Here is a 20,749-nt window from a genome sequence, read left to right as displayed (position 1 = left end):
TATATTACAGGCGCTTTTCCAGTTGCTTATACATATAATCAATGTAACATCTGTTTGGATTGAAAAAAACAAATATACAGCTGCTGATGTGCTGCAGAAAAATTGTTTAAGCAAAATGCATATAAACATGTTTTTATGGCATGCTATAGAATGTGCAAAAGAGCAAGAATCAAGATGTTATTGTATATTCTTGCCCTCATGTGTTAAACTGCAGCAGCGCCCAAAATAAACAAATTACCATAAACATTCCCTTATCAGTTATTGGGTGTAAAGTGCCGCAGAAAGTCATTTTAGAAAAAAAGGAATGTGTAAAGCTTGTTTCAGCTTGGATTAAGTGCTGCAGTGGGAGCTTGAATTCTGCCCTGTACTGGCTCACATTGTGATATAACTGAAGCATAATAACTGATTATGGAGTGGTTTTCATTTTATTATTACAGGTCAGTAGTGATGTCACAACTAGCCTGTGATAACATGTTTGCGGGCTGTAATACTGGTATTGCAAGCCATCTTTATCCTGGCTTGCAACACTATGTGACTACTGACTTCCGCAATTGTATTCGCTCTGCACTCTTGATACTCACCTCTTTTTGACTGCTTACTTTCTGCTCTCTCCTCCTTTCCCTTCTCCCTTTTCCTATCTCCTCCGCTTACTGTCTTCTATGCACTTACTCTATCAGAATTGTCCCTGGACCTAATATGATAGCAACCATGTCTGTTTCCTCCACCCTCCCATTACTGTTTTTTTCCTCCCCACCTCCCCTCCAGCACTATCTGAAATGTCAGGCCTAGTATGATAGTCGCTTGTTTTGTTCCTCCCCTCCCTTTCTGCACCCTTCTTCCTCACCTTTTGTTTTTCTCCAGATCTACCAGAAATGTCCTCAGGCCTAGTACGGTAGTCGCCTGTCTGCTTCCATTTCGTCCCCACTCTCCCCCTCCCTTCCTTATCTATGTCTTACCTCTTGCACTATCTGAAATGTCGTCAGGCCGAGTACGAAAGTTAATTTCACATCCTTACTGTTCATGGCCTGTAAGAATGTCATTGTATTTTCCCTTGTTCCCTCCCTTGCCTTGAAGCGCTTTGAAACACATTGTGTTAGGCGCTATATAAATAAACTATCATATCATATCATTGCAGGATTCCATTTGTTAAAGTGTATTATTGTAAGAACTGCTTCCCATCAAATCTGATTTTTTTATTTATTGTATGTTGTTTAGTGATCAAAACAGCATTGTTCCTCCTGTATTTAAATAAAGGAATACATACAATAATGAATGAATAAATGCAATTTCATATATTTGTATGGTAATCCTCTTTAGTTTGAAGCACTTGCCGCCCTAGGGTAATGCTATCTTTGTTTATCGTGTTTTACTATTTGTATGTTTATTGATGAGGATGCACGTTTTAAGAGCTTTTGCCCGAAATTAACATTATCTGACCTCTTGTTATATTTGTAAATCACCTGTTTCTTAAATTTGTATGTTGTTTTTGTTTTGCTCTTGGTCTATGCCCCTCTTCGTTCGTAGCCTCATAAACTGGCTTAACGCTTGTCCTCACCTTTATGCTCTCGTGCGAGCACCTTTCTGCGGAAAGCATCTGAAAGCATCTGATATGGTCTCGGGAGGATAGCTCAGGCGAAACGTGTTCGCTTTAGAAGAAAGACGACACGGAGCAACACAGATTCGATCCCTGGGCCTGCGCTTAGAAACCTTTGGATATTAAGCGCGTTATAAATAACCAATTAAAATCTGTACATTTGTGATTGCAAGTCATTTCTGATTGAATGTGACATCCCTGTTTTTCAAAGAAATACAAGGGGAGCAAAAGAAAGAAGTACATTGTTGGGCAATGGAGGGAATTAGGGGAAGAGGAAAAGATACTGGTGCTGGCTTGTATGGTAAAATGATGAAATTAGGCACTGAGTTTTTCATGAATGTGATAGCCAAGGGAGACACATTTATTTTTTAAGTGTGCAGACACAAGTTACAGTGGTGTAATGTTAGTAGCAAGGGCGGAAGGGCATCGGAAGTTTGCAACGATCTTGAACACCTCCTTTTGGGTGATTGGACTATCCAGGAGTTTTTGGTATTAGAACCTAGATTTCTGAGTGACAACCTCTTCTATGAGTAAGGTAAGCTAAGTTGTTTCTAGGCCTGTGGATCTTTCTCCATTTGAGTGACTTATTAGCACATTGTAGTATTTCTAAATCATCCAATAACCAATATGGCTTGTTCTGTGGCTTCACTAGTTCACAGCTTTTAAGGGTCCATTGTATCCGGTCACCAAAGGACTTTGTCCCTAAAAGTGGGTTTGAAAGCTTAATGAAGGAGGGTATAGTTTTCTTGAGAAGTTGGTTTGGGTCTTCATTAAGATGGATTGATTTCCATTCTCCTGGATAGGGCATTTGATTCTTTATGACACAATGCAAGCCTCACTGGCCATTACAGAGATGCCCAGACCTGAGTGATCACACCACAGTAGATTCATATTTGGCAAGGACTTTAAATGATTAGGGGAAGAAAAGGGTGTAAACAATGTGTCCCGCTATGTGTGTCACGTCATGACTAAGAATATCAAGGTCCAGCCCTTGTAGGTTTGGGATTAGAAGCCCTGTTAACCTATTTATAGGGAAGCTTCAGCCAGATGTTAATGTTCACTAGGATCCATACAGTCTTATATAACCAGGTGACCTGTAAATGCGTAGAAAGGAAATTTTGCAGAAAGGAGACATACTCCATTTAGGAAACTGGGGGAGGTGGACCACTCTGGGTACGATGAGATACAAATCAATTCCTTTGAAATTAGGTGAATCCCATTAGCTCATGTGTGAATGAAGCAAGATCCCAACATTCTTTACCAAAGTTTCATATAGAATATTTTTCCGTCTGTACGCAAAAAAGGCTTTGCCTCTCCAAATTAAAAATTTCAGATTCATAGCTATGACAAAGTAGACGCCACTAGACAGAGGTATTGCATTATCTTTGTGTGGGTGAGTGAACTTTAGTTTCAAACCAGAAACATTTTGGTTCCTGTCCAGCTCTGGGGTCCTTTTCCCTTGTTATCAGTGGAACCTGTTGCCTAAACCCCACTCAATATGACCACATTATCTGAAGGGTGTCCTGTATCACCCAAACCTTTTAATCCACCAACATACCTAGAATGCCCCACCTCTGGAAGCACACAGTATGGTGAAGTGCCCCAATTGTCAGTGCACTCCCTGCTGCCCCAATACTTAGATTGCCTTGTCACTTTTTGAGGTAGGTGTAATTTAGGAGATTTTCCGAGGGCTTGCCATATTCCTGTTACTAGGTGCATCCTGTTGAGGGCAGCCACATTGAAGCCAGTGTACTCTCTCTATGAAGCAATGCAAAAATCTATTTGGACTTAGAGACAGATAGTTCACACAAAATATAAGCTTATTATGCAAGGTCCCTCATCGACCTCAAGAACCAAGTTTACGAGCTTAGAGATAACAGCAAAGCTGCCCTACTCCTCCTCCTAGATTTCCCGGCTGCATTCGACTTGGTCGATCACACTATTTTATGCAACCACCTTAACACAGCTGCACAGTTTTCTGATAAAGCAGTTACCTGGATTAGATCCTTCCTAAATGGTACAACCATGAGGGGTTTTTCGCCCACAGCAGCTGCCGACCCTATACCAATTACCTGAGGCGTGCCTCAGGGTTCTTGTGTCTCCCCTACACTGTACAACATTTTTACCAAGCCCCTTTTTGATGATCTGGATCATCTCGCTATCACCTACACTAACTATGCAGATGATACTCAGATCCTCCTCCCGCTTTCTGTGGATTATGAAATGGATTTGGCCTTGGTGAACAGAGTGTACATCATCATCCAGGCATGGATGGCCATGCATGGACTATGCCTGAATGATGATAAAACCGAACTCATCATCTTGGGCACCACCTCTAGCCTAAAAAAACTAGGACCTGACTATTCCTCATTTATAATTGATGGCAACAGCATCAAAGTAGGACATGAGGTAAAAACGCTAGGCTTTTACCTTGACTCAAACCTCTCATTTGCCAAACAAGTCAATTCTTTAGCGTCCTCCACAGCTTACACGTGTAAACTTATCCGCACAGCTAAGCCATTTCTCTCTGACATTAGCTGCACCATCCTGGCTAGAGCCCTCATCCTGTCTCGCCTGGACTATTGCAACGCCCTCTATCCAGGGTCAACCAAAGCCACTATTAGAAAAATCCAAACTTTACAAAACAATGCCCTTAGAGCGGCATTTGGCATTTCCAGAAGAGACCACATTTTTGAGAGTAGCCAACAGAACAACTGGCTCCCAACCAATGATAAAATCCTCCTAAAAACGTTGTCACTCACCCACAAATCCCTTAACAATGCTGCTCCCATTTACCTGGTCGACATATTCCACAGACAGATCTCCCTGAGACCTTCTAGAACAGCTTATAAAGATTGCCTCTCTATTCCTAATTTCAATTGTTCCACAATCGGTGGTAACAGCTTCCCGGTGAAAGCAGCCAAACTGTGGATCTCCCTACCTCCCACACTGAGAACTGACCAAACTTCCCAAAATTTCTGGACCAACACTATCCTGTGGCTGAAATCGAATGATCATTAAATGCAGCAAGCAGCCAGGATTCACTGCTGTGAGGAGCCACAACTACCCCTCCCAACAAAAGTATACCTGTACACATTCACCCATACCTGTATATATTGCTGATGTAAGCTGTATGTATCATCTGTATATTTTCTCCTGTACCATCCACCTGTAAATAGGTTCTATTTGTATGCACCCCTTGTATTTAATACCTGTATGTAAATTTTGACATTGTTGTAACTAAGCTTTGCATATACATGTAACTGCTGCGCCCTGTTACCTTAGGGTATGTTGCGCATTATAAATAATAAAACAAACAAACAAACAAGGTTCCATCAGGAAAATTGACTGCATGAACACGTGCAAAGTAATGTAAGTTTCAATGAGCTGCAACCTCACCCCTAGAAGGAGTACAATCATATAACCAGGGCGCAGAGGAGGATATTTGGATGCACAAAGCAGATGATTATTTCGAGCCACCGGAGCCCCCCGAACCCTGCAAATGCTGGCAGTCAAGGTTGTCTATTGGAGGATTCATTTCTTGCATTATTGCTTTCTCATGAAGCCATTGCTGTAGCCCTCCAGCAAATGTCAAAGGGGGGCACTCCAGCACAAGACAAAAGCAGTGTGCACAACATTTGCTTTAAATCCCAGATTCCTATCCACCCTCACCGCACCACACATCTGCATGACCCTTACAGTGCTTTAAATCATGGAAAACCTCTCGGGTGGTCTAGAAATTGGGATTCCTGAAGCAGTAACAGTGTCACTGCTGCAGGATCTGTGGTGAGTGCTGAATCATTCTACACAGGGTTGCTCCTTGACGATGACCATTTCCTTCCCTGCATGTAAGGCAAATCAAGGACCAGGACCTGTGCAAGGACTTATGTCACACCTGGGGTAGTGCAATTATGAATTATGGTGCCGTCCCATTGCACACTGTACAAAGGGACAGGATCTGAGATGTTATTAGGTCCAAAATGAATATCACTGGTTCCCCACTGCTGCAGGCACCCCAGTCAGCTGCCTATAATTCCATGATTGCGGCACAGGCCCTGTTAAGGGCACCAACATATAATTTAACTCAGATGGCACCTTGCAGAACTTTCTGAAATATCAATCTGTGCCGGGCACTGGGCTAAAGTACAAAACTGGTGCAAAAACTGCTTTTTGGAATCTGGGATACAATCTTTGTTCAGTTACAGAGATGCAGAGCATTAAATAAGCAAGTCCTAAGCATGTGGTTTTACACATGGCTTGCATGGCAAGCAGTAGATCTGCCAAGCTAGTCACAGTTCATGCGTGGTCGGTTCACAGTGGTAAAGCTGGAATTTACAGCGTATTGTCAGAATATCTGGCATCTTTCATGTACATTCTCAAACAAGGTCTCAATGTAGGAAAGTAATAGCCACATGTTCAATACCTGGGTGGTTAAATATTTCATGTGCACAGAATACACCTGCAGAGGTATTTGCACAGCAACGAATAGAAACGCTTCCCATCACTTTGGTAAGATCGAGGGTGCTGATAGATTTCCAGGATTCAAAGCTTCTCTCTGGCGTGTCGCTCTTGATGCCATCTCTAATTACATCGGTGCAGCTACAAAAAAAAAGCATTTTACGTGTTAGTAAACTTCAGACAGTGACAAAGAATTACAGCTCTATTGAGTAATTGGTGAGTGGGCACAACTCATTAATTCAATTTGGTTTTGGAGCAGCTTTTTTTGATTCTTTGCTTTCTTAATAATGTGAGTGTGGGGCAAAACCTCAAATTTTTGCCTCTGTGCTGGACACTGTAATAGAACTGAGAAAAAGGTACCAAGGCTAGCCGTCGGTAAGGTCTGCACTCCCTGAAGACCACATAGTGTTTTATTTACAATATATTTCAATAGAATAGTTCATATTCAGTGGCAGTGAAGAATTTGAAGAATTTAATTCTGAAATGTGACTTTTACTAGTGGTTGTATTTATTCTGTCACTTTTTAATGCAGATTCTTAGTGTGCCAATGCATTTCCAACCCAACATGGTCCTTCATCAGGGCAAAGCTCAATATTCTGATCACCACAATGTCAATTATCCATATCAGTCAAATTATATCAAAAACACAATTGGTCAACCAGTATTCACCAAAAGGTGAATCAAGTAAAATCACATGCCAGGTGTGGGTTTGTGTGTCAATATGCCACAGTAGTAGTCAGCCATTACAAAAAGAAAAAGAAATGAGTATGGTAGAGTGATGTGTTATGCAAAAGCACATAAACAATGTCATGAAACATCATCCAAAGGGATCATAGAAATTCAGTTAAAATCATCAAAAATCGCATGTCAAGAAAAGATTTCAACATAATGGACGTAAAGTCAAGTAACATAATGTAAAATAAATTGAATGGAGTAAAAATCCAAGTTAAAGCAAGCATAAATCGTATTTAAATCAGGGGGCGTGGCATGGAGCCATGGTGGTCGGATCGGCTCTGTGAGAACTCCCGGCTGGTGCCATGCTGTCAACCCTAATGCCCCGGTGAAAGCGAAGTTTCAACATTAATATGCGGTGTGTCCTGAAGCCAAAGTGTTGCAGCAGTCTTTGAACAGCTTCTGGCCCCCCCGCGGCAGCTAGAACCCGGAGTTCCCCCGGTCCGAAGCTGGGTGAGGTGCAGTGCAGGATCCAGCAGCAAGATAGCGGTCACTCCAACGGTCTAGATCCGCCAGCGGTGTCAACCGCCTAAGTGGAGCCTGGCCCCTGGGGGCAGCGTGGTGGGGAGCCACTTACTGAACCCCCCCCAGAACGGACTCCCACTCCCTTCCGCCAGTGGGAAAGCTCCCCCTTCCCCAGCAGAAGCTTCGGCAGAAGCCTGCCCCCGTGGGGTCTCCTCACCCTGTCTCTACAATCTGGCGGTGTGACACACAGCGGTGGCTTGCCGTGTCGAGAGGACTACCACATCACCATAAGGGATCCCAGAATTCCAGATCCATCCTGGAGTAGCAGACCCTGGGGCTCCGCACTACGAGCAATGGTCCCACAGCGGCAGGCGGGGTCTCCCCCCCAGAGTAACACATGTCACCCCCTCCGCTCCCGGCCATGGGGGGAAAGCAGCATTGACAGCCAAACATGCAATAAAGAGGAGGGGACCCGGACCCAGATACCCAAGCGCCCTCTCCTGTGGCCCAGGAGCACCCTGGACTGAAGCCCGACCTCAGGTTCCAGAATGCAGCCGGGCAGGCATTAACCTACGATCTACATTCACCCAGTCATTTGATTCCGGGGTGGCTTGACTCTTGTGGAACCACCTCTCCAACCAGCAACAGGGCTAGCTACACCAGGGAGTGCCCTCCCATAACGGAGTGCTCCCGATCTGGGGGCTGGGGGGGCGACTGCAACTGCAAGCGGCTGAGGTCTGCCATCCAACCTCCAGCATAAAACCAACAAAGGACTGGGCGGCTCCCGTAGCGTGCTTTCTGCAGGGGTGCAAGCCCTGCGACCACGAGCGGACCCCTTCCACACAGGGTTGGGCCGGAGTGACCCATCCCTCATGCGGGGCTCCCCCCGACTCCCCATTTCATCTGCCAACTCGTACCCAGCCAGCGAACATCTGGAAACCTAGTCAAAGGTAAGGCGGCACTTGCCTTACCTCTCAGTGGGTCCCCTCGAGCGGCCTGCGCCTCCCAGGTCCCCACTCATCCTTCTTGCTGGGGCCCCTGGAGACACAAACACACTGAACCCTAAATGCTTGGGGATGCTTGGAGATACCAGTCAGACAGAGAAGCCTAGTGCCCACAGCTACAAGCCTCTCCCAGCCAAGTGGACCACGCAACTACTTAGAGCACCTCTGCGGCTCCCCGCCCAGGTCCCACGACCTAGACCCCACCGAACAAAGGGTACCTCGACGCTTCCGCTGCCACTTATCTCTCACCAGCAGAAGCACCAAGGGTGTCTCCCTAGACCGTGGCCCTCCCCGACGGCAGGGGCAAAAGCTAAGGTGAACGGCTGGAATGACAAGCCTGGTGTGGTGCCCCCGACCCAACTGAAGTGTCCAGGGGGGCGTTCTGCAGGGGCCGGAGCCGTGTTGCCCGCAAGGCCTTCCTGGACAGAGACCTGATCTAGCACAAGAGGTGCGGTCATACAGTTTGTGATTACTTCTACTTGGTCTGCGAATCTATACCGCCTCATTAACTGAGAAGGGGAATAACTGGATAGTACGATGAGGTGGGACCCCCATCCATAAAAACTGTGAACTACAGCACCATACAGCGCCAAACGACACAGTTCGGCGGCATTACAAAGGATAGACTACATCCTGTAACCCTGACCCTGGCAAAACAAGATTACCTGAGCTGCCCGCATCATAAGCCCACCCCAAATATAGGTGCGTCAACAATCTTTGGAGCGCACAGGGACCCCTAGCTTTAGTGGGAACCAGGACCCGAACTATTCAAACAAGGGTATGGGCACCAATTGCACTGTCCCCACCCCCTGGGAGCTAGGGTGAACATACCATGACACAATGTCTGAGAACCCCAAGTCAACCAAGCAGACATTGCAGCGCTACTAACAACACCTATGGCGGAGAAAGCGAAAAGAAGCGAGCGCAACCAAAGTGCAACAATAGGTAATCCTCCTGAAATGAGCTTTGACCTGTCGACACAAACAGTCACAAAATCAGATTTACAAGAACTCTCATCAGCTCTCACCAAGGAATACCAGAAAGGGCACGAAGAGGTGAAAAGTAAGATTGACATTGAAGCAAGAATGGAAGAAATTGAAACCACACTGTACGAACAGAAATTTGAGATCGAGAGGGGGCGGGCAGGCTCGCAGCACTTGAGGCCAGTTGTGATGCACTTGAAGCCAAACAGGAAGACACAGAAAATCGGTCTAGGCATAACAACATCCGCCTGAGGGGAATCCAAATGTCAGTCTCCGACGAGGATCTGGGAACGTACGTCTAGGACCTGTTCCGCACTTCCGCTTCATCTTAACCCTCCCGGACAAATCCCTGCTAGAACTCGACAGAGCGCACAGAACAAGATCTAAGCAAAGCTCCTCCTCACCAGCAGACATGCTAGCGAGAGTTCTTTTCTATAGACTCAAAGAAGAAATAATGTGGGAAGCCAGAAGGACAGCCCGCATTCACTTTATAGATGACACGATTTCCTTGTACCAAGATCTGGCCGCAACCACACTGGCAAAGAGAAAGGCACTAAAACCTTTGACTGAATGGCTCCGTGAAAGGAAAATCATATACCGCTGGAGCTTCCCCATGGCTCTCACTTTCACATGGGAGGGCAAGCCTCGGTACACCCTCTCTCCAAAAGAAGCGGAAAACTTCATGAACCCGGAAGCAGAACAAGGCGAACCCGACTAATGCCCAACATGGAGGGGACAGAGCGAGATCCCCCGAGGCCTTGGTCCAGGGTGGAGGGTCGGCATAGAGTTCGAGGCCCCCCCTCCAAAAACAAAAAATCCAATAACCACTGAGGGCGAGGGCCCCCATCAGGTCAAGCCCCCTAAAGCATCATAAATTGCTCTTACATGAGCCCACTAAGATGGGGGCACAACTGCGTCCCGCATAAAAGCAGTCTAATTGACTCCAAGGAACCTCTAATATCCAGGCAAAAGCCCCAATCCCATAAGCCGATCCCAGCTAATCGAAGGGACAGTGCCTTTGCAGCAACACACAATGTCAAAGAAAATGATGGAACGCAAGTTCAGACAACCACAAGTTTACCGGAATCTGAGGAGGCGCAGTCACCTCTGACTGAAGCGGCAGTGTTGGCGCAGCCGGTTGCCCCGTTGGTGGATGGCTGGACCTAAAAAACAGTTCTTCTTTTTCTTTTCCCTTTGTTGTTTGGCTGAGAAGGACAGGGGTAGAGAGGCAGGGCGGGAGGCGGCGGGTACCTGGCAGGGAAGGAGACTCATGGAGCTATGAGACTCGAAGCAAAGCAAGCTTAACATCAGAAAATGCCTCGGCTGACGTGAGGGCGCCAAGCGGCTTAAAAGAACCAAGGGCCACATCAAGGAAAGCAAAAATTCTTAACACAAATGGTCCCTTTGGATAAGGAACTTACCATGACAACCTGGAACGTACAAGGCCTAAATGCCCCAGGCAGGAGGAAATCGGTGGAGCACAGGCTCTCCCAACTAGCAACAGATATTGTCTGCTTACAAGAAACACGTCTCCTAGCAACGGACGAAAGATGGGTCACCTTCCAACGTTACCCAAGATGCTACTTTGCCTCAGCGGGGCAGAAGAAAAGAGCGGTGGCCCTACTGCTGAGCCACGACTTACCACTAACACAGATTACAGTCAAAAGGGACCCAGAGGGGTGCTATCTCCTATCAAAAGGCCTCCTGGTTGAACTGCCCATCACCCTAGTAGCAATCTACTACCCGAATAGCACACAAGATCACTTCCTCTGCAACCTTTTACCAATCATTGCAGCCTTCGCCGAAGGTAATCTACTAATTGGAGGCGACTTCAACCTACCTACGGAACTGAATTGGGTTAAAACACTGCCTCCAATGAAGGAAGACTTTGTTAAAGCATTAGCCATGGCTGAATTTTTAAGGGAAACTGAGAGTATTGACGTCTGGAGGCTGTCCAACATGGGGGCAAGAGACTACACATTCTTTTTGCACGCCCATCACGGGCACTCGAGGATCGATCTACTACTGACAACCAGTAGGCTCATCCCTTGTGTGGAAAACATTCAGATAGGAAACAGAGCCATATCAGACCACGCCCCAGTCTCTATGCGCCTATGAATACAGGGCCTGCCAGAGCCTCTGCAACAATACTGGAAAATGCAGGATCAGATCCTAGCGGACATAGCTATCAGAATGGAATTAGCAGACGCCCTGACAAATTATTTCAAAGAGAATACAACCACTGACACCTCTAAGGCAATCATCTGGCATGCGATGGAACCAGTCATCCGAGGGGTTGTGATCAACTGCACAGCAAGGCACAGACGGCATAATCAACTACTGAAGGAGAAACTAGAGGCGAGGGTTGCGGAAGCGGAGAGTAACTTAAAACCGGATGAGCTCACTGCCCAATTGTATAAAAAGTGTGCCCGAATCCTCGCGCCCCAACTCCCAAATCTGTTTAATTAATTCCTCTCAAGAGGGTCCACCACCCCTTCCTTGGAGGAGTCGCTAACTGTCCTCATTCCGAAGCTCGAGAAAGCCTGCAACCAATGCTCATCATACAGGCCCATCACTCTGTTAAATAACGATGCCAAGGTGTTCGTGAAACTCCTAGCGAGCAGATTAGTACAGTTACTCCCAGATATAATCCATCTGGACCAAACCGGTATCATCCCGGGCCGCAGTGCTCAAGACAACATCAGAACTATAAACATAATCGAATCAGAAAACACGATGGGGCTAGAAATGGTGGTCCTGTCACTCGACACACACAAAGCCTTTGACATGTTATACTGGGGCTAAATACAAGAAACACTCAGACACTATGGGTTTGGCCCAAACTTTATAAAATGGACACTAGCCAATTATCAGCACCCCTCTACCAGGCTCAGGATGACTGGGGCCAGATCGGACAGAATCAATATAATGAGAGGCACTATACAAGGATTCCCCCTATACCCCCTCATATTTGCGCTCTCGATGGAGCCATTCGCTAGCAGAATCCGCCACATCCCAGCAATACACAGCCTCGAAATCAAAGGGGAATCGTACAAAGTGGCCTTATACGCCAACAACGTCCTACTGACTGTCACCCGACCAGAAGCATCTATGAAAGCACCGTGGGAAGAATTAGAAGCATTTGGGGGGCGTTGGGATTCCAGGTAAACCTCTCCAAATCAACAGCTATGAGCATCACATTCCAAAAAAGTTCAAAAGAGCACTAGAAGCTGACTATCCGATTCCATGGGAAAAATCACAATTCAATTATTTGGGGGTACAGCTCCCAAGCAAATCAGAAAGAATATACAAAATAAACTTCCCCCCACTGTTCAAAGAATTCAGAAAGGATCTGGTGCGTTGGCAGAAGCAAGAAATATCATGGTTCGGCAGAATCACAACTCTGAAGATAAACCTATTCTACTACTGTCTAGCCCTTCCAGTAACTATCCAGAAAAAGGCCGTACAGAAGCTGCAGATGGGCATCCTAAAATACGTCTGGGAAGGAAAGAAACAGCAGATACTGAGGCGCTTCATGCTTCAGGGTTTGGGCGGTGGGCGTCCCAGAGGTCCCGGATGTGCACAGGTACTGCCTAGCGGTGCAGCTCTCGCAGGCCTTCGTATGGAGAATCAACTCCAACAGACCCCGCTGGTTGGAGCTGGAGGAAGCATGGTTACAAATAAAACAGCTAAGTTTTGCCAACTTCCTGAGTCGGTCTTATTATTGATGTAAGAGTAAGTTCTGCATCCACATCCATCCAATAAATTGTTACCTCGCTTAAAGGGCCTACGGGTTCACGTGGGAGCAGAGATAGGATGGTTCTGAAAAGACCCATCTACCAGTAGATCTCCAGTGTTTCAGACGATCGGACACCCTCCGCCATCTAGCCGAAAGATTGAAAGGTTTCCTGTGGAGAGTGGCCGATATAGAATACTTGCAAGAAGATCGATATAGGTGGGACGGGTCCATCTTTGAGAAAATCCCTCCTGGTTTCCACAGGCCCAGAGCAGAAGGAAGGCGACAGTGGTCGATTGGAGGATGTGAGACGATACCGAAGGTCTTGAGCTGAAGAGCAAATGGTGAGTAGATTGAGGGAAATGGCAAAATAAGGGAATGGGATTGTGGTAACATAGAAAAGTAACAGGGGTTGTTTAAAATATAATGAGGAGCGTTATAGTATAACCAAGAGCGTTATAGAAAACAAGGAGCGTTTTGAGAGCCTGGTTTCCTACCTCAAGGCAGGTCTAGAAGGAGCCATTTCAAACCCCAATCAGGGTATAACTAGGTAGCACATAAAAATGTTTATGATAGGGAATGACTGAAACTCCAATCAGAGTATTTTAGAGGCTAGGTGAAAAGGAGTACCATGGTTTATATGTGAAAAGTCGACTAGTCTGACTGTCTGTGTGTAGTGTATTATGTAAATGAAAAGAGGTGTGGAAGAGTGACAAGAGTAAGCTGTGTAAAGTTGAAGTAGAGTTAAAAGGTTATTACCTATTTTAGGTCATTGTCAATGGCAACCGAAAAGTAGGTTGAGATAATTGAGAATTAGAGGCTTTGAGCAGTGAAGGTTGGAGCGTGCTCATATTTGTTGTTTATCTGAAATGTATCTGTGTAACCAAAGGTAAGTATTGACAGTCAATTGAGACTTGTCACAATGGAAGATATTACTCCGCTAATGCTCCTGTGTACAATTGTCATGCGCCTGCAAGACTGGTGCGTGTGGGACCGGTGTAGAGCTTGCCGCCATTGAATTGGTCGCATTTGCGGTCTAATTGTTTTCAAGATGGCCGATCGCCGGGCTGTTTTAGCCAGCTGGCACCCGGCAGCCGTTGCATTGCAACCCTCACAAATTCCTCCTCTTTGGTCTAAACGCTGTTTTCCTCACTTGGAGCTCTCACGAGCCCTGGGCCTCCTGTTTTTTTCCGCTCTGTGCTCCTTGTGCTTTCGCTGCTGCCGGCCTCCGCGGCACCTCCCTGGAGTCCCACTAGAATTTGTGCTCACTTCTGTTTCTCTGTTTCCCTTACCTTCCTCTTTTGGCCAGTGCGGCTCTGCCGTGCGCTTCTCCCCTTTCTTCTCCTCTCTCTAGCTCCTTGGCCCCTTAGGACTCGCGCTCTCTGTGCTTTTGCCATTGGCGTGGTACCTAATTACCAGACAAGCTCTTTCAAGAGCTCTGCACATTCATTGCTAACCTACCTGGACCTTTGAACTCAGATCACCTCGCAGTGACCTTACCTGCTCCTTACCTTATTTTGGGGAATCAGCAGCTACTGGAGTACTCATCACACCATCCTTCTGGAACCTGCCGGACTAGAGGTTTTTTCCTCTTACGGTTCCCTCAGGGGAGGGGCCACTATCCCACCCTTTATCATAAGGCAGGCATAACGGCTTCCCTCTGAGGAAGACCATATCTCTTCCAAAAGAAGCAAATCTCCAAAAGAAGAGGAAGAGGCAAGAATCCACAAACAAGCTCCAGTGACACAGGTGAGGGCGAGGGGGCGTTGAATGAATCGAGTGACAAACCCTTTGAACCTAGTAAAAGTGACAAAACGCTGCCAAAACACACACCTAAGCTTAAACAGTATAGTGCAGAATGGGTAGAGGGCACAGCAGACAAAATGTTCATGCCATGGCCACAAGGGGGATCACTGTCAAAGCGGTGTTGTAACACATGACCGCATACGGGCACAATGCGTACACAGGGAAGTAATTAGAGAAAAGGTTAGCTATTTTAGAGCTCTGGAAAATGTATCAGAAAGAGGGGGCGGACCCGCCGCCTGAGGAGTGAATGCTTACTCAGGGTAGGGAGGAAGGTGTTGAGCCCTCTGCTACCCTTACCTCGCCCGAAGTGAATGATGGCAGTATAGAAGATGTAGGATTGTATCCGTTAAAGGAACTAAAAGCGGCGACAGAGTATAGTAATTAGATATATGAACCACCTGCTTATAGCAGTGATGATAGTCCAGAAGAGACTAGAATAAAGGAGGAGATCTTTAAGATCTTACAGAACAAGGAGGAGAAAAGGGAACGATCGAATGTAACCACAGACATAGAATGAGAGATTAAGAGATAGAAAAGAGAAAACAATAAAGCTCATGAGGTAATGCTCGCACAGAACAAATGGACAGGAGGACAGATATTGCTCAAGCTTTATGTGAAAAGTATTGAGGAAGTCAGGCAAAGGGAAGATACAGAAGAGCAGGACAGAAAAGACAGGGAACAAGAAAAACTTTTGAAAGAGGATGAACATAAGAGAAAGAATAGGCAGAGGCGAGAAGAGATGTATCAGGAAGAACAACAAAGGAAAGAAGAAAGGGCAGAGGAGCAAAGGAAATATGACAACAGACAAAGCAATCAAAGAATGAGATAAGCAAGAAAGGAAGGGAGGAGAGGAGGACACACAGAAATTAAGGGATAAAAGAATACAGAGATAAAGGAACGAAGAAGAGCCTAGAGCAAATGAAAGAAGAGAAAAGACATAAAGAGGAAAGAGTTAGATGGGAAGCGAGAAAGCAAAGAGAATTAGATGAAGAAGTAGAGCGAAAAAGGGTACAGAGGGAGAACAATATTTATTTCATTCAGAAAGAGTTAATGGAACTGAGTCCATTAATATCAAGGGGCAATATAGAGGAGTTCCTCCCATCAAAGGGAGCAATGTCAAGGCCGTCTAGGGTATCCCTAGAGGAGAATGTTGCCATAGGGAGCATCAGAGAGAGGATTGATAAAGCCTATCAAGACTTAAGAGAAAGTAGTAAACCGGGAAACCAAGGGAAGGGAGAACAGTCCCTGGTCTTCCAATCACAAAGTGAAGAAAGAGACCCATTTAGTCTCAAGCATACAGCCTTGTCTTTAAACAGGCTGACTTTAGATAAGGGTGAAAGAGGAGAGAGCCATACTAGTTGGGGACTAGATATGTCAGACGAAGAAAGAGAAACCTTCCCTGGGGAAGAGGGAGGAGGTGCATGTGGACCTGAGGGATGTCTGCAGACATGCAAGGAAGTGAGATGGTCTGATCTAGAGCAGCCTATAGATTGGACGCCAGATCCTATAGCATATCCAGAATGACATAAAGGACGATCGCATAGCGAGAAGGGAAAGTCAACACCATATGTGAGTAGGCTGAGGTCACTGCCAGGAAGAAGGTGATCAGGAACCATTGTCCCCACTATTGATCGGCAGACGATTGGAGCCGATTGTGGATTTGGGTTCAGGCAGTTCCCTTTATTGGAGAAAGGAGGGCCCAGACAACAGTATATTCCATGGCCACAAATGGATAATGATAATTTAAGGTGTAAACTTCCCACTTTAATGGCGGGTGCGGAAAAAGGGATCTATGAGCCAGAGAAAATGACAGGGGGAAATACCTTAGCAATAGGGGACATTAAGGGTCTCCTAGCAGCCATTCTTGGGCAAAGGGCTGATGACATTTGGACGAGAGCAGGATACTCAAGTGTCACGGCACAGAGCACAGCGCATGATGGAGCGCCATTTAATAATTGTAGAGCAGATGTTTGGAGAACGCTTACAGTGTAGTATCCTGATACATCAGATATGGGTGCAATTATGGCATGTAAAATGAAAGGTGACGAAGATCCACTTGCTTACATTCAGAGTATTCAGGAATAGTGGACTCTTGAAATGCGGGAGCCGTGGGGAAAGACAGTGGCAGTATTTTACCACATTCTATATCAGGGATTGCCAGAGCAAGTACAGAGACAGCTTAAGAAATGTGTGGGCATGGAAGGGGGGCAAATTAGAAGAGCTCCTCCTGTATGTTGGACATGGGTGATAACAGGGCACAATGCGCGCACATATGGAAGCCAAGGGTATGTACAGAATGGGCAATTCTCAAGAGGGGGGACAGCTTATCCTCCAGCATATAGCTCACAAACTAGGGATGGGTTTGCCCAAGATCAGACAATGTATCAAGCACAAGCGCCGCAAATGCAACAGGCATTGAAGCCACAGCAAGCACCACTGAATCCTCCACAAGGGCAATCGCAACATGCACCCATGCAGATACAGCAGAATGCATACACGGGACAGTTACTGACACCTAGAGTAGGGAGTGTCACTGTGGTAGGAGGAAGTCCTTTCACAGCTATGGGAATAAGTATATCCACAATAGGAAAGCTCACAGGGCGACTTGATGTGTTCAGTATATCGGGGACACCAGACCAGCAAGAGGAACCAAGGATTGATGTGATGATAGGAGACAAATCTTTTCTTTTTTAGTAGACACTGTGGCTACTCGTTCATGAATACGAGAGGGAAAATACCCAATATCGGAAATGCCATGAATGTGCAAGGATTCTCTGGAGCTACAAGTCGAGTTACTTTTACTGATGAATTACCAGTCTCCTAGGAGAGTATGACATGTCTGTTCCATTATTGTATTCAAGACAGACACCAGTGAACATTCTAGGATGAGACTTAATGATGAAACTTAATACGACGATTTCTTTTGCTGATGAAGGCATAGTGTGTTCTACTCCAGGGGTACATTATATGAATGTGGGCAAATTTATATTGGCATTTACAGGGTAAATGTCTCAGCGAGGAATGCAATTAGAGCAGAAGTTTTTCTTTATGGGGTACGCATTTTGTTGACATAGCTACCCGGCTTAGTGGGAAAGATTATGAGAATACCAGATGAGTTTTTGTTCAGGCAACAGACACCTATGGCCGAAGAGGGGGGATAGATTATTCCCCTATAGTTTAATGCAGCCATAGTGCGAGGGGAGATGGCCATGCTCAAAGGAACCAATGGCGAAAGCAGGCCATGGAGAACAGTGATTGCCATTGGGGAAGGGTATAGATTAACTGACGTCACAGACAAAGACATGTTCAGAGATTATCCATCAGATAATGAAGTAATATTTGAGATGGGTATTACATATCGGATCCGGATAGAGAAAAGAGAGATCCCACGGCGAATGGTAATAGTGCGGCAGCGTCCAGCATTTTTTGATGAAGATTTAGAAAAAGTACCCAACTCTTTATAGACTGCAGGGCGCTATGACATAGGCCTTTTGAAGGGAGTAGGGGAGGCTAAGATTAAATTTAAGCCGGGAGCAATTTTAGCTCGAGCAAGACAGTACCCAATGTCTCAAGAGGCAGATGAGAGTATTTTTAAGACTATTTCAGCCCTGAAGGAACAAGGTATTTTAGTGACATCAGAGTCACTGTTTAATACCGCAGTGTATCCTATTAAAAAAGGGAGGGTTGTGGAAATTCATTCAAGATATGACACTGATTAACCAGATTGTAGAAGCAGTTTCCTTTAGTTCTGAATCCAGCGACAATATTGTGTAGTATTCCAGCAGAGGCATGATATTTTACGGTGATTGACTTGAAAAATGCGTTTTTCTCAATCCCGTTGCAGAAGGACTCCCAAGACCTTACGTCATTTATGTTTCGACAAACTAATCTGAAAAGCACTTGGTTGCCCCAAGGGTACTGTGAGTCTCCATCGATCTTTAACACGGTCCTTCAGATGGACCAAAGCAATATTGATTTGAAAAGCATTGTGATACAGTACATAGATGACATTTTGATTTGCAGCACAACTGAAGATGAGTGTAGACAAGACTCAATTCAGTTAATCACTATCCTGGCAGATAAGGGATATAAGGTAGACAAAGAGAAGTTGCAATATTGTCAAGAATAAGTGTTATATATAGGCCAGTTGATTTCACATGAGGGGAAGAGCTGAGGCGATTATGAAAACAGCAAAACCGTACACAGTAAAACACATGCAACAGTTGATGTGATTATGCAACTATGTTAGAGCGTGGGTGTGATGTTGGAAATGCATTGGAGGGACAGGGCCTCCCTGTCCTTGTCATGTAGTCCTTTTTCATTGTGTTGTGTATTGTTTTCTGCCCAGGGGTCCATGTGGGACTCCTGGTAGTGCAGCTCTTCCTGTTTTTGGTTTGGTGTACAGACCCATGGGATACCCTTATGGCACCCATGGGTAGGGGTACAACCCTGTTCCCCTAGTGTATGTTTTTGGGCACCTGTGTGTGGCCCACAGAGCAGGGTATGGGCTGGTGGCAGCTCCATGCTGAATTTGACAGATGTTCTGGGTAGTCTCCATTTTGGGATACCCAGGCACTGCCATTGGAATCAGTTGATTCCTGACAGGAACCAAGATGGCCCCTGCGACCTCTTGCTTTCTATTGCATGTTACCTTGATTTCCCAAAGTCCTGGGAAGCCCTGACCCTGTCCCTTTCCCCTGACTGGCTGTTGGGTGGAAGTTCCATATATGGAGTTGTTGTGAAGTCCAGGCCAGACTGGCTGGAGCCTTCCCAGTGACTGTATGTTGTGGGTACACCGTGTGGGTGGGACCTCGGTGAATGGAGTGTGTGACCAATATGCACTTCTTGTTGTGGATGTCTGGTATCTGGTATCTGGTGTTTGACACAATGACTGAGACAGCCCAGCCTGAAACTGGTATGAATGCAGTGTGTAGTGTTGAATGGCTGGGTATTTGTCCCAATACACATTTCTTGTTGTGAGTGTCTGAGAGGGAGGAGAATTGCCTGAATACAGTGTATGCCTGATTGGCTGTCTGACTGCTGAATGCCCTTCTGAGTGATTGGTTGCCTCAGTGTGACCCAGCAGAATGAATGGGAGATCAACTAGTATATCTGGGGTCCTCTCACTGCTAAAAATCGTTCAGAAGCTGAAGTTTAAACTGACGCTTAATCTCGAAGCCGAGCCTGGAGAAGAAGGTTGACTGCTGTCTCCCTTCACCAAAATCCGAAAGCTGAAAGCCGTTGAGACTGACCTAGTTAAGTGCCCTCTTCCCGTGCTTCGAGGGACCATCGAGCACTGCTATCCTTTGCCAAAGTGCCCTGAAATTCAGACCCTCGACAGGCTGCCGACTGGAGACTGGGACCGCCGGGGAGAACCAGGGTTGGCAGGTTTGCTATAACCGCTGGAGGCCTGTCGAAGGCGGGTTGCCTTGAAGAGGGGACCACTTGATGCCGTGCTACCGACGACCGGAGCCGCAATGCTCCTTTGCCTAAGACTTTTGATTCACGGACGCGCTCGTCTGCACCGCCACCTGCCTTATCCCGCCGGAGAAAGCCATGCCGTCGATGCGCCGAGGAGCATCCGCTGGTGGGGTTCCCACCACCCAAAGACCGTAGAGACGCCGGGCGACTTGATGTCCTTGCTGGGCCACAGTTCTTCACAAACTCTTTGCCGTCCTGACCTATCAACATCGAGGTGCCCCGCAGCCTCTTCCTTGCAGGACGTCTTTTCTCTGTCGTTGGCGAGCATCGCTTGGACCAGAGCTGCCGCCTTGATGCCGAGTTCACTTTCTTCGAGGGATCTCGATGATCCATGGCTCCTGCTTTAAAGGGAGCCACTCAAGAAGGATCCATTGACGACTTGTCATCGAACTCTGCTATTCCAGGTACATTGGGGTGGTAGAAACATTTTAGAAGGAAATAAGACTCATTGAACAATATATGGACTAGGCTTGTAGTATATCTTTATTTT

General features: G+C 46.2%; 1 protein-coding gene across 2 annotated transcripts in view; it reads right to left on the bottom strand.

Annotated features, from left to right (window-relative positions):
- Nucleotides 1-20,749, bottom strand: part of FLT3 (fms related receptor tyrosine kinase 3) — an 842,728-nt gene that overhangs the window by 285,518 nt on the left and 536,461 nt on the right. For both annotated transcript variants that reach the window (XM_069639890.1, XM_069639891.1), the window contains exon 12: nucleotides 6,018-6,193. In XM_069639890.1, the coding sequence (XP_069495991.1) occupies nucleotides 6,018-6,193 (176 nt within the window). The remainder of the gene's footprint in view (nucleotides 1-6,017; nucleotides 6,194-20,749) is intronic.

The sequence above is a fragment of the Ambystoma mexicanum genome, chromosome 7q, assembly GCF_040938575.1.
Source record: "Ambystoma mexicanum isolate Mex_15411 chromosome 7q, UKY_AmexF1_1, whole genome shotgun sequence".
NCBI lineage: Eukaryota > Metazoa > Chordata > Amphibia > Caudata > Ambystomatidae > Ambystoma > Ambystoma mexicanum.
This window is presented reverse-complemented; position numbering and strand designations above follow the sequence as displayed.